The sequence below is a fragment of the Zootoca vivipara genome, chromosome 4, assembly GCF_965207765.1.
Source record: "Zootoca vivipara chromosome 4, rZooViv2.hap1.1, whole genome shotgun sequence".
Taxonomy (NCBI): domain Eukaryota; kingdom Metazoa; phylum Chordata; class Lepidosauria; order Squamata; family Lacertidae; genus Zootoca; species Zootoca vivipara.
Genome location: NC_142587.1, coordinates 10,855,870 through 10,870,555, shown reverse-complemented (window position 1 = coordinate 10,870,555; position 14,686 = coordinate 10,855,870). Strand labels below are relative to the sequence as shown.

The following is a 14,686-nucleotide window of genomic DNA, read 5'->3' as shown; positions in this document are numbered from 1 at the left end:
TATCTACTTGCACTTTGACGTGCTTTCGAACTGCTAGGTTGGCAGGAGCTGGGACTGAGCAACGGGAGCTCACCCCGTCGTGGGGATTCGAACTGCCGACCTTCTGATCGGCAAGCCCTAGGCTCTGTGGTTTAACCCACAGCGCCACCATATATAAATATATAAAACATAGTAAATATATAAAACATACCGTAGTAAAACATCAAACATTAAAAAAATTCCTAATACAGAGCTGTCTTTGGATGTCTTCTAAAAGTTATGTAGTTCTTTATCTCCTTGACATCTGATGGGAGGGTGTTCCACAGGGTGGGCACCACTACCAAGAAGGCCCTCTGCCTGGTTCCCTGTAACTTCACTTCTTGCACAGGAAGGTAGCCGTGTTGGTCTGACGTAGTCAAAAAAAAATAAAAAAAAATCCTTCCAGCAGCACCTTAGAGCCCAATTAAGTTTCATTGGTATGACCTTTGCATGCACATGATAGCTCATACCAATGACAAACTTAGTTGGTCTCTAAGGTGGTGCTGGAAGGGATTTTTTTATTTTGTTTCACTTCTTGCAGCGAGGAAACTGGCAGAAGACCCTCAGAGGAGAATCTCAGTGTCCAGGCTGAACGATGGGGATGGAGATGCTCCTTCAGGTATACAGGGCCAAGGCCGTTTAGAGCAGGCATCCCCAACCTTCGGCCCTCCAGATGTTTTGGACTACAATTCCCATCATCCCTGACCTCTGGTCCTGTTAACTAGGAATCATGAGAATTGTAGGCCAAAGCAACTGGAGGGCCACAGATTGGGGATGCCTGGTTTAGAGCTTTAAAGGTCAGTACCAACACTGGACCGTAAAGAAGGCTGATCGCTGAAGAATTTATGCTTTTGAATTATGGTGCTGGAGGGGACTCTTGAGAGTCCCATAGACTGCAAGAAGATCAAACCTATCCATTCTTCAGGAAATCAGCCCTGGCTGCTCACTGGAAGGACAGATCCTGAAGCTGAGGCTCCAATACTTTGGCCACCTCATGAGAAGAGAAGACTCCCTGGAAAAGACCCTGATGTTGGGAAAGATTGAGGGCACAAGGAGAAGGAAACAACAGAGGACAAGATGGTTGGACAGTGTTCTCGAAGCTACTAAAATGAATTTGACCAAACTGCGTGAGGCAGTGGAAGACAGGAGTGCCAGGCATGCTCTGGTCCATGGGGTCACGAAGAGCCTGACACGACTAAACAACAACCAACACTTTGAATTGTGCTTGGAAACGTCCTGGGAGCCAATGTGCCAAGACTGGTGTTATGTGGTCTCGGCGGCTGCTCCCAGTCACCAGTCTAGCTGCCACATTCTGGATTAGTTGTAGCTTCTGGGTCACCTTCAAAGGTAGCCCCACGTAGAGCACGTTGCAGTTAGGCTGGCATACCAGATGAACATACAAATTTTATACACGTACCAGTGTATACAAATAAACACTGCATGTGACCCATTTCAACTCAGGCCAAGGCTGCCACCATTTTCATTTTGTATGCTGGGGCCTAGAAGTCGGGAGCTATGCCAAGTAGAAACTTAACCATTTCGGATCTCTTCATGCTCCCCTCAGAAAGAAAGGGCATACATAATTTTGGTGTCCTTCTTGATTCACAGGGCTTGGGGGGAGTGTCAGAAATGTGTACTGAGAGGAGGAATAGGCAGTGGAAGAAGAAACAAAAGTCAGAAAAATGATCCTGACTCTTCAGTGTAGTAATTCAAAATAGTGATCTGTTTGCTTTGGAGTTTGTTTGTTTTTTGGAGATGTGTGTTGGAGCAAGGAGCATCACATATTCAGACATGTTTGTATATATTTATACGCTCTCTTTTAAACAACCACAAATGGATCGTGGTTTTTCTATCTATGTGATTGGGATACAGGAAAAGTAGGTTTAGTTACTCCTGATTTTTTAATAATAATAATAATAATAATAATAATAATAATAATGCTTGAGTCCTAATGATCAGTAGTCGATGAGCATCAGTTAATTTCTCACTGTATGTTTAGCTTTTCATTTTATTTCTCTCCAGGGCATAAGACACATAGATCACTTTGGTTTTATTTGTCGGGAATCTGCGGAACCTGGGATCAATCAGTATGTTTGTTATGTGTTCCAGTGTGCAAGCGAATCTCTGGTAAGTCACTACTGTTTACTGTATTCTTCAGTCCATCTAGTGATCTGTATCTGTATCTTCAAAAGTGTGGTCAGATTTTTGTGTTCCTTTTTTTTTTTTTTGGACACAGGCCAAATCCATAACGTGATCTCCTTGTGACTCTTAGTTCTGGACGGGGGGGGGGGGGGGGAGAGAGCTGCACACGCGTCTAGTCTGTGTTTTCCTTCCCAGATCCTATGGCAGTAATTTCATGTGCCAGGGCACATTCGTCAGATATTTCATACCCATTTTGAGCTGGGTAATGAAGTGCGGCACATCTCCCTTTTCTCTTCACCAAGATAGGGGCAGCGACATCATCATCATCACAAGGGCAGGAGGAAAAAGACCCTGGGGTTCAAGAGACTATGGTTCTGCAGTAGCAGGGGAAATCCCAGAAACAATCCAATTGACAAAAAAACAAAAAAAACCCCAACAGTACCCACCCAAAGTACTACAATCCTAAAAGAGTATAATAGCTGCCTCCCCCCACAACCAACACCCATAGTTGCAAAAAGGGTATCGCTTGTTCTGATGCCTGATTGACGTGACTTCCTACATGCCTCACAAATAATACACCAGTTTATGCATGCACAACTGCCCTCAGACCTTCTATATTGGCAGGACAGAATTTTATTCTGTGATTTCAGGTGGTGAGAATGGCGGCAATTTATAACTAAAAGCCGTTTTGACAGAAAAGCCAAAACAGAAATCTGTGCCTAGGCTCCTGCGCCATTTAAGGCTCCGAACAGCTAGGGTCTAAGTGATAAAGATGATGTGATATTTGGAAAGAGAAAATTGCACAGCCACCAAATACTCTGCTAAGCAACAATCCAAAGGCGAGGGCCTCGCTTTCCTTTCATGGCAAATATTCTTCACAAGAAAGCTGTGGAACCGTGTCCAAATGCAAAAAAGAAGGAAGTTCAAAGCAAACTAGAAGCTACTGTAAAAAGTGAATCCTGTTCCAGATTTTTCCAGACTCGAGGTCTGGCTTTCTTAAACGGCACAAGATAAAATATAGGAAGGGAAAGGAGATACAGTACTGAAAAGCTTCTATGCAGGGCATGAAAATGGATTTGAATCTCTATACCACTCGAGGGGAAGCCTTATAACCTCTGACCCTTTCCCTCACAGAGAATGTAAAGCCCCCCCCCCTAACGTGGGAGAGTGTGGGAATTTTGCTTGCCTCTATTTGCAGTTGTGTTGGGGGGAGCATGGCCCAGACTACCGTCTGGAAACAATAAAGGCTGGCGAGCTGTTCAGTTGGTTACTAATAAGTTGGTAGCTCCTTTTAGTCCCAGTACATAAAGGCCCAGTTCTCTAACTTAAATTCTATCCAGGAGTAGGATTTAATAACTTCATTGTGCTTATTGCAAAAGTTAAGTGTCTGATCCCTATTATCAAACAATTCAGCTGTGTTAAAAAAAAACAACGACGACGCAAGAAAAACGGCACTCATGTTTAAAAAAAACCCCAGCAACCCAAATGTGAAACAGAGCCTGCAAAATCAGTCTAATTTTAACAGCCCATTTAAATGAAAATAGGACACAGGACACTGGCAGATTCTTCCGCAGAAGCTGTAGTGAAATGAATGGGTTCTCCTTAGCCATTGTGTAACTCCCATTCATTTCTGTCAGGAAGTTTGCTGTGCTTTTTATTTCTAATGGTAACTCAGTGGTTTGCTAGCTAGATTGAAAATGGGCTCAAAGTGTCTGGTTTTAAATATATAGATGTATGTATGTATTTTTATGTAACTGGTATTAAGATGCACACATAGGATTCATTGGATTTTAATCCCCCCTTTTCAGGTGGATGAAGTCATGCTCACTCTGAAACAAGCGTTCAGCACGGCTGCAGCCCTCCAGAGCGCCAAGACTCAGATTAAGCTCTGCGAGGCCTGCCCAATGCACTTTCTGCACAAGCTCTGCGAAAGGATTGAAGGTAGCTGGGAGCCCTTGCTTGCTTTCCGAATCTGGAGCATTGTGCTTTGCACACAAAGGTGCCTCGGGGCCTTGTTTTGCAGTAACAGTCAAACCTCCTTTGCTTAGGGTGCCATGCTAAGTTTTCCAGTGTCCGTATAAGCCTGGCTAAGGCTGTAATTCTATGTAAAGTTGCCTAACTGTGAGGGACTATAACTGCTTCTTGTGGATATTTGGTTCTGTATCAAGAAGGCCCACCCACCTATTACAGCCCCCCTGCCTATTATAGGATTCCTGTCACAGCCATAAATAGGGCATGGGCCAGACTGTTGCCTTTTAAAGGAAAGGAAGAGGGGCTACCTTGAACTATATGAACCCTATCCAGAAGAAGAGCTCTCCATAATTCGACCAAGGTCTAGCTAATCTGTTCAGGAATTGTGTTTCAAATGGTGACTTGAGAGGTTATTTTGAAAAACCTACAAACAAATCACGAAGGCAACAGCTTGCTCCCTACAGACCACCCCACAGTATCTTGGTATTCTGAGATTGACAGTATGGAGGGTTCCATTTGGTTCCCACCCTGGCTGGTCATTCCACCTGAGCAGTGCTATTTTTCTAGATATTTGTTAGATGTCTATAAGGGCTCATCTAGATACTTCCTTTTGCGCTGTGTTTCTAGGCACAGGTCCAGTGTTGTTGTTGTTTTTGTCTTGGTGCTTGTCTTGCCGCATTTTAACACTGAGAGAAAAAACACCCCACTGCACCCATAGCAGCAAAACAGGGCACCTTCATCAGCCCCACCTGCAACAAAACCTGTCTCTCCCATGTCGGTCTCTACAGTAATGTAACTCTCCAATGGTTTGACCACCCCCAAAGGCGTGCTTATATATGGTTTCATGAATGGATGGATGGATGCCAGCATACATACCACCAAATCAGGGCAAAGGGCAGTCAGTGGGAAACCCAATTGCCGTTTGCTCTGATTCAGCGGTGAAACACAGGTTTCAACATGGACCCTGTGCCTGGAAAATGCAGAGCAAAAGGAAGTCTAAATGAGCCCTAACTCATCCTGGGCAACAGTTTCCATCAAAGGGATGACTCACACATTGAAGCTCAACATCAAAAAAACTAAGATCATGGCCACTGGTCCCATCACCTCCTGGCAAATAGAAGGGGAAGAAATGGAGGCAGTGAGAGATTTTACTTTCCTGGGCTCCTTGATCACTGCAGATGGTGACAGCAGTCACGAAATTCAAATACGCCTGCTTCTTGGGAGAAAAGCAATGACAAACCTATACAGCACCTTAAAAAGCAGAGACATCACCTTGCCGGCAAAGGTCCGTATAGTTAAAGCTATGGTTTTCCCAGTAGTGATGTATGGAAGTGAGAGCTGGACCATTAAGAAGGCTGATCGCCGAAGAATTGATGCTTTTGAATTTTGGTGCTGGAGGAGACTCTTGAGAGTCCCGTGGATTGCAAGAAGATCAAACCTATCCATTCTGAAGGAAATCAGCCCCGAGTGCTCACTGGAAGGACAGATCATGAAGCTGAGGCTACAATACTTTGGCTACCTCATGAGAAGAGAAGACTCCCTGGAAAAGACCCTGATGTTGGGAAAGATGGAGGGCACAAGGAGAAGGGGACGACAGAGGACGAGATGGCTGGACAGTGTTCTCGAAGCTACGAACATGAGTTTGACCAAACTGCGGGAGGCAGTGGAAGACAGGAGTGCCTGGCGTGCTCTGGTCCATCGGGTCACGAAGAGTCGGACATGACTAAACGACTAAACAACAAACAACAAATGGAAACCTTATTCAAAATGGAGGCCGTTGGAAGCTAGTCACTATACTGACAGCATGACAAGGCTTCCCACATGGTAATCCCCCCTCCCCCCAGCCCAAAATAAAGCATACTTTCCTCTATGCTGGCATGTGTTTATAGCAAAAGTACATATTTAGTTGTCAGCTCCCTCTGGTGGGCAGAGAAGTGTGCCAAGTCTGCGCAAGTACAGCCCACCGTGACTTTAGCTGATGCTTTCATCAAGAAAAGAAAGAGCTTTGTCTTGGGGGGTTGTTGGCTGGCAGGGTATATATAGGACCTATAATCACCTCTCTCGAGAATGACTGACCGCTCAAACTCTCAAACTGAAATCCTGCGGGTTTTGAAAGGGGTACGTCCTTCCTTGGCCTTAAAGGGGGGGGCACCTCACTGCTGAGTTATGATTCTGCCCTTGAGCAAGAAAAACGCACACGAAACAACAACAACTTTGCATTGATTTAGTTACGCCAACAGCTTAAAGAGGATTTCTGTCACATGTGGGTGGGTTTTTATTTTATTTTATTTTATTTAAAAAGAATGCTTTATCTTGGAAGACTGTGCTTCAGTCGATAGAGGCGTTCCAGGTGAAAGTAGGTACCAGACCTGGTGGTATGATTGTTTAATTTTGTTAAATATTGAGTACCAGTGAAGGGAAAAGCCTACTTCATACTGCCAAGAGGCTCTCAGAGCAGCCGAGAAAAAGTTTCTCAAAAGAAAATCTCTCTTAAAATGTGGCACACAAACAGAAATCCCACAGTGCTCATATGAAGGAGGCCTTTCTGGCTGCCATCCTCATGTGTCCCCTAGTGTCATATCAACTCCCTCTCGAATCCTCTGAGGCATGGCTGTGCATCTGAGAAGATGGTTCTCACTTGGCACATGGCAGAAGCCATCTTCCCTTGCATCTAAAAAGGAGGGCCCCAATAAGATCATTAAGTCTAGTGCCTAAAACCACATAATCACATCACTGGTGGTAGTTCTATTTACCCACTTGCTTGTTTGAGACCTCCCCCTTCCCCTTCCATAAATTAAGAATGTAATAAGACTGAATTTGTAAAAGTTGTGGAACAGAAACGTACAAACTGGTTTGATTTTGTTTTTAACATAAAATCTGGGTTTTCTTTGACATTGTCATGATTTAATATACTGCACATTATTCAGTGTTAATGTTCTGGTGAGGTAGTTTGTCAAATAAATATAACTTACCTGATCAATGTCTGCCTTCCCCTCTGTTGTTTTTTAAGGTCTTTATCCGCCAAGAGCTAAACTTGTGATTCAGAAACATCTGTCCTCTCTCAGTGACAATGAGCAAGCTGACATCTTTGAGCGTGTGCAGGTAATAAACCGAACCGGTTGGCATTCATTCTCTGGAACGAGACTACAGGATCAAGTTGTTAGCTCAGAAACACCAAGAGTCAAAAGTCCATTCACAAATGTGTAATCCGAAGGCTATTGTTAAACTGCTGCAAGCCACCCAGAATGACTGGGGAAACCCAGCCAGATGGGCGGGGTATAAACATTATTATTATTATTATTATTATTATTATTATTATTATTATTATTATTATGTAATGAAATGAATTTATTTTGATACTTTATTTCTACAAGAATGAATTGTCTATTTTATAAAAATCAAGTTGAACCAGAATTGCAGGTATCAAATTTCCAAAAAATTATTACTTATTTCCCACCTAACAGAAAATGAAGCCCGTTACTGACCAGGAAGACAATGAGCTTGTGATCTTACACTTGCGACAACTGTGTGAAGCTAAACAAAAGGCTCATGTGCATATTGGAGAGGCTCCAATGGTAAGGCTCTGTATCCTGTTTTGTTCTTCAGTGATGGCGGAAGACATCTTAGAACAATGTGAACCCAAGTGCTCCTGTGGGATGGTTTTCCATCACCATCTTAACACCTTCTCTGGGGCTGCAGCATACATCTAAGCATACATTTAGCTTAGTCCCGATGAAATCCCACTGAGCTAATGTATGGTCAGGTTGGTAAACTATGGCACCTTGTGGCAATGGATTCCAAAGGGCAGCTATGTGTTGTGCCAATCAGTTTCATTGGGTGACCCCAAGCTCTAGCCTTGTGAGAGAGGTGGGAAACTCTAGCCTTGGGGTGGGAGTTGCAAGTTGATTTCGTTTGCAGAATAAGGAAGATGGTGAATGATAAGTACCATAGCGTAGAAATTATTGAGCTACCATCATGCTGAGAGATCTCTTAAGCATTACAAGAATAGCTTCCTTTAATTATAAACCGCCATCTTGATTGAAATATTGTTAAGGCAGCAATTAAGTTAAAAACTTAACTACACTGTGAAACAAAACTTGGTTATAAAACCCAGCAACAGTTAACTATGTCAGAGCAGTTAAACCAGGCTTTCTCAGCCTCGCCCCTCCAGATGTTTTGAGACTACAATTCCCATCATCCCTGACCACTGGTCCTGCTAGCTAGGATCATGGGAGTTGTAGGCCAAAAACATCTGGAGGGCTGAGGTTGAGGAAGCCTGAGTTAAACTAAAGCCCTATTGAGTATTCCTTGCTCCTGTGTTGACAGAGGTCCCACCTACAACTTTGCATGCAACCCCCCCCCCCAAATGTTTTTAATGTGAATGCCTGTAGCAAGGGAGCATGAGCCTTCATATTCATGCATGGAGACTCCCTAGAATATGAAACCCTGGCTTTGCTTTTAGCAAATGAATGGCCAATGGGACCCTCTGATTTGCTTTGGGGCTGCAGTACACACAAAAAAGGATACACTACTCCCCTGTGGCCCAGCCGCAATCCAAATTGTTTATAGCAGCAACATCAAGAAGTCAGCGACGAATTTTGCACCCCTGCCTGATGTTGCATCTAGTTTGACCTGGTTTCCTTAAAGGTAAAGGGACCCCTGACCGTAAGGTCCCGTCGCTGACGAGACTGGGGTTGCGGCGCTCATCTCGCTTTATTGGCCGAGGGAGCCGGCGTACAGCTTCCAGGTCATGTGGCCAGCATGACAAAGCCGCTTCTGGTGAACCAGGGCAGCGCTCGGAAACGCCGTTTACCTTCCTGCTGTAGCGGTACCTATTTATCTACTTGCACTTTGACGTGCTTTCGAACTGCTAGGTTGGCAGGAGCTGGGGCCGAGCAACAGGAGCTCACCCCGTTGCGGGGATTCGAACCGCCGACCTTCGGATCGGCAAGCCCAAGGCTCAGTGGTTTAGACCACAGCGCCACCCACGTCCCTACCCGCGTTTCTTTACGTTGCACTAAAAGCCAAAGTGTAGCGTGCAGAAAAAGTTAATCCAACGACACCCTGCAAATTTTAAAAGGCAACGTGAGATAAGGACACTTTTTCTGGTTTGTACTTCGTATATCTGTGGGTCAGTTTGGCAGGGGTGCATTTGAGTTGTCTTCTGTAGGCAACATTGACAACAAAGCTTGCCTTTTTGTTTCAGCAGAATGCCTCCAACGCGACAGTTCCAGAGAACGCAGCTAGTGGTGGCAGATTCAAACTTGACATTTTGAAGAACAAGGCCAAGAAATCTTTGACCAGTTCTCTAGAAAACATTTTCTCAAGGGTAAGGTTGACTCAGGAGCGAGGACTCCTGGGATGTAATTGTCCATAAGATCATTGTAACCTTTTAGATATTCGATTAGCTTCTTCGGTAACAAATTTTTCGTATTCTTTTTTTGCATGTTTCTCTTGAAAACTGAAATTTGTGTTGAATTGTACAGATCACCAATTCATTAAGTTGTCTTTGCAACAATTACTGCAGAAATAAGAACTAATTTCAGTATGGTTTGTTGGGAGTGCTGGTGTTTTGCCTGTCTTGAATGTATTGTGCCCTACAGGAATTTGCTTATTTATTTATTTATAAATAGTTTCCAGTTGACTGAATAAATACAACCTATTAAATTCCAGGTTTCATAAGTGCAGCATATGTCTCCTGTCTTCAAAGCATGCCATACTCTGTTAAGGGTAGCTTATGAACAGTCAGCACATTTTTTGAACATAGAAAGGAAATCTTGATGCTTTCCTGAGGCAAAATCTTGAGCCTCTTAAGAATTTCATTTATATCTCCTGCTGTTTTGCAGCCAGATAAATAATTGCTTCACTTCACAAGAGTTCTGTTCAACAGGCCTTAGTAGGTATAGCGTCAATGCTCAGTTACCTTGCAAGGTTAATGGCAGATGGAGGTGTCGTCGTCAAGGGTCACTTCCGATACTTCTAACCATCAAACTCATTTCTGGGATGGAAACACAATGGCATCCAAGTTCACACACATGCCTGGGGAGGGTGTGATGTTCATGTGACCCAGATGTTCCTACCATTCCTACCCAGATATTCCCGACTGGCTATTGAAGTTCACACAGCCCTCTCTACTAAGCCCTATGGCTTGTATCCTGTGCTTCGCTCCCATTCACAGAAGGGCTTTTGAGCCAACAGGATCCCGCTGGCAAAAAGAGAGAAGGAAGTTCCATTAATTACCCTTCCTGCACCATCCATGCTGTTCTGGGTGCAGTGTTAGAAACTCAGATCTATTAACTAGGCACCAAATCGCTCCTTAAGCCAAGGTTGCAGTCGCCAAAATGGAATGTCTGCTTGCCATTTGGGGGCAAAGCGGCTCTGAAGTCTTAGCTTTCAAATGATGGGGCTTGACTGTGATTAATTCTCATTTAAACACCTGGCTAGTGCAGATTACAACCTTGAGTTCCGAGAACTTAAAGAAGAAAAGTCACGTGATCCAGAGACAGTCCACATATATGTTGGTTATTTCCAACCTCTTTTTCTTAATGGTGACTGCTGCTGCTCAGGCTGCACAGAAAAAGCATTTTGGTTCCTGAAATTCATTCTGATTATACAGATAAAACATAACTGATAGAATTCTATAAGATGGGGTATTTGTGTGTGGAAACAGATCCAATGATCCCCAAGTAGTGGAGATATCAGGCACCATCCTGGTGCAAGTGGTTAAAAGCCAGGTGCAAAATGCGCCTGGCGCCTAGCTAATTTCGAACACTGTCTGGATGGCTCCCTAACCCTCTGACATAGAATTTCAGGGGGTTAGTGACAGGAAAGGGGGAGTCAATGAAAATTGCCTTCCTATCTGTTCTTTAGCGGGAGAATCCCATGAACAGAGTTCTGCTTATAGGATCAGAGGATTCAAGACTGTATCCTTTTTTTTTGACACATGAATGCGCTAGAGCTTAATAAACGGACATGTAAGTTGCGCAGGATTTCAGTTTTCAAGTAAGTGTGCCAATTTGGGGTTGGTTCACAGCGCGTTCCAACTTGGATTTCTTTATCAAGGATATTTCTTCAGCATGGAATTAAATGGCTTGCCTTTCAGCACTTAACAGCTGTATTGGTATCGATCGTGCTAGAAGCACGTTCAAGCACCACATTCAAACACCACAGCAGCACATTCAAGCACTCTGTCCTATCCTTGCCAGCTACCCCAAGGGATCTACAAAATGGGAAAGTTCCCAAATTCAGAGGGGTCCACAGGCTGCTTCTGGCCTCTGCAGGCTGTTGCTGAGCCGTTAATGCTCCAGGCAAAATCCTTTTGTGAATTGTGTTCCTGGCTTTGCTCCCTTGGAGCCTCAAGTAAGCTGCTGTTTGTGAATTGCAGAGAGTGGGGAATGGGATCTAACAGATGGGATGCTTTCTTGTTATTCCATAGGGAGCTAACCGAATGCGTGGCCGTTTGGGGAGCATGGACAGCTTTGAAAGGTGCAACAACCTCACTTCTGACAAAGTAAGTAACGGGCTTTGCACGCGGGGGTGGGGAATAAAATGCAAAATTATGCTGGATATAGGAGTTTATTCGGGTTTTCCTTAAAAAAAAATAAAAACTCTTGTGAGAAGCTCACTTTCTGATAAATGGCCGATTATGGTTTGCTGACTGCTTACTTTTACAGGCAAAACAAAACGATAAGTAGCCTAACAGTGCTAGAAAACAGTCCCTTACCTCGTAGTTTATGGCTGGTTAGAGTCACTGCCTGGCAACCCAGCAGAGAAGAAGGTCTAAATTGGAAGAGTTAGACATTTGTGGTAACTCGATGGCTTGGGGGGGGGGGACAAGGAGCAGCGATGCAGGGCAGATATTTTATTTCTTGGTGGAAAACATTCCAATTCATAAATTCCTTAGTCAAAAACAACGGATGCCAACTGCAAATACATATTAGGAAAGGCTGAGTTTTTAAGCTTTTGTTTAGTAAATACAAGTAAAACAGAAGTCTGAATTGGGTCGTTCTCTAGGGCGCAGAGGTGGGGAACTGGCCCACCTTCCATGGGGCAAAAAATATCTGGGCTGGAAATGCAAGGCCAGTGGAGGGGGTGGCCTGGAGAGAGGGCTGCATTTGGCCCCTGGGCCTAGTGTAAGAGGATCTTTAGTTAGCTCAGTTGGTTAGAGCGTGGTGCTGATAACACCAAGGTTGTGGGTTCAATCCCCACATGGGCCAGCTGCATATTTCTGCGTTGCCGGGGGTTGGACTAGATGATTCTCAAGATCCTTTCTATGGATCCTGATTCTAAAATCCTACTTGCTTTTATGAGTGTAAACAGAATACAGTGGTACCTCTACTTACGAATTTAATGCGTTCCGAACGCACATTCGTAAGTCGAAAAAAATTGTAAGTCGAATCCCATAGGAATGCATTGGGAGAAAAAATTCGTAAGTCGAAGCAATCCTATCTAAAAATTCGTAAGTCGAAAAAATCCTATCTAAACCGCATCCAAGATGGCGGACGGAGCTCCGTTCATAAGTAGAAACATTCGTAAGTAGAGTTATTTATAAGTCGAGGTACCACTGTAATTCATTGCCAATCGGAGTTGAAACTACTTAGGGGAAGTAAGCATGTAAAGCAGAAAAAAAGATAGCCCTTGTTTATCCCAGTTGATACATGTCTCTTAAACAATGACATTTTAAATCTGTCATCCTTTGCCGTTAGCCTGCCTGTGCAGCATGTGTAAACAGCTCGTTGTACACTTTCCATTTATTTCCTGTTTTACATAGCAATTGCACACACACACACATTATTATTATTTTTTCCCCTCCGAGAGACGTGGAAACAGAGGGGTTCTTTTGACTTCTAATCTTCCTGTTGCTCTTAATGCAGCTTTTTATTAGCAGACCCCTCTTCCAGGAAAGAGCTCTGGCAGGACAGGAAATCTGTACGCGATATGCCGAGAAAAGAAGCCAGTTTTGATTGGAACCCAGGCTTGAAAATGTAGTAACAGTGCCAGTAACGTATTCGGATTCTTTTTGCGGTATTGTTTGCGAGAGGTCATGGCAATTCCAGGGGCAAAGGATGTTTGGCATAGTTTCTAATTAGCATACAATGGGTTTGTTTTCCTTTTTTTTTTGCCCAGGAGGAGAAAGAGGAGGCTCAGTTTCATCTCCTCTCTTGTTAACTTGCAGGGATTACTCTCACTGAGTAGCTATAGGGTGTAAAAGGGGCGACCTTAATTCTGCCTGTGGCTGACTTCTTCCAGGAATGCTCTTCTGGGGAGTCTCCTCCCACAACGCCCCCCGCTTCTCCCGTATCCTCGGCTTGGCAGCCGTTCCCCGAAGAGGATTCCGATTCTCCCCAGTTCAGGAGACGAGCTCATACCTTTAGCCACCCGCCGTCCAGCGCCAAAAAGAGGATTACTTTCCAAGACGGGAGGTCCCAAAGTGTCAAGTCTCCTCTCCCGAGACAGAACTCTGCGGAGCATAGCAGGTGAGTTTTGAGCAAAGTGACTGCATAGGACTCTTGTAGGCTTATCTGGATATCTTTTATTTCCCCTTTTCTTTTGATGGAACAAGGATAAGAATCTTGGAATAGTTGCCAGGGTTTTTCATTCTATCGCAGGCAACCGGAGAGTAACAGTTTACAGCCTGATCTTCAGTGTATTTTACTCAATAGTAAGTTCCAGTGAGTTTAGTGAGTCCTAGGAGGAAGAACTATGAGGGGAGAGACTTCGTCAGGCAAGGCCTCCTTCCACCTGCCTTGCTCCACCCTCTAGTCTCTGCTTCTCGATTTGTATTGTATTATTTCATGTACTGTGGCTTGCCATTGTTTTATTGATTACAGTTTAGAAATTATTCATTGTAATTGTTGGGTGGATTTCTGTTTAACTTTTATATGTTGATATTATTATTATTTTATACTGTTCTAATGATTGTTGAACGTTACTTTTTTGATGTAGGTTGCTTATTTTAAAGTTTTGTTTTATAATTATCACATTTTTTGTATTGCATTAGATCAGGCATCCCCAAACTGCGGCCCCTCCAGATGTTTTGGCCTACAACTCCCATGATCCCTAGCTAAGAGGACCAGTGGTCAGGGATGATGGGAATTGTAGTCCAAAACATCTGGAGGGCCGAAGTTTGGGGGTGCCTGCATTAGATTGTTATAAGATGTACCTTTTTTGTTTCTTCAGCTTGTAAACCGCCTTGGGTATTGTAAGATAGAAAGATGGTATACAAATTAAAAATGATGACGATGATGATGCCTTCTTCCTGTGTAGGGCTTTGCATCCTACAAATAGAGATTGAGTTGTTGTTGTTGTTGTTAATGAAAACACTTTCATTCGACGGCTGTAAAATATCTGAAGCAATTAGGTGCTTATCATTATGGTGGTCTACATTTTATAAATCAGAAAGCAGCTAAAGGCAGCCAATACAAATAGAGGTTCCGTATAAAGAGCTGCTCTTTGGATATGGCTCATTCTTCTGTGCAAACCTTTTGAAATGAACGGAAGATGCACAAAAGCGATTGGACCCACTGATTCGTGGACTTCATTTATTTAAATCTTT

The 14,686-nt window shown here is 43.7% G+C and overlaps 1 protein-coding gene and 1 non-coding gene across 9 annotated transcripts in view; both read left to right on the top strand.

The window, feature by feature from the left end:
• Positions 1–14,686, top strand: part of TBC1D4 (TBC1 domain family member 4) — a 101,247-nt gene that overhangs the window by 50,551 nt on the left and 36,010 nt on the right. For 4 of the 8 annotated variants that reach the window (XM_088668521.1, XM_035114248.3, XM_088668519.1 and 1 more), the window contains exons 4-10: positions 2,041–2,145; positions 3,969–4,101; positions 7,142–7,233; positions 7,596–7,706; positions 9,341–9,460; positions 11,567–11,641; positions 13,381–13,607. In XM_088668521.1, the coding sequence (XP_088524647.1) occupies positions 2,041–2,145; positions 3,969–4,101; positions 7,142–7,233; positions 7,596–7,706; positions 9,341–9,460; positions 11,567–11,641; positions 13,381–13,607 (863 nt within the window). Of the gene's footprint in view, positions 1–2,040; positions 2,146–3,968; positions 4,102–7,141; positions 7,234–7,595; positions 7,707–9,337; positions 9,461–11,566; positions 11,642–13,380; positions 13,608–14,686 lie in introns of all 8 variants that reach the window. The other 4 variants (XM_088668520.1, XM_060273325.2, XM_060273326.2 and 1 more) reach the window with 1 other exon arrangement.
• On the top strand, positions 12,270–12,347 carry TRNAI-GAU (transfer RNA isoleucine (anticodon GAU)). Its single transcript has one exon. It is a non-coding gene; the product is annotated as a tRNA-Ile (tRNA).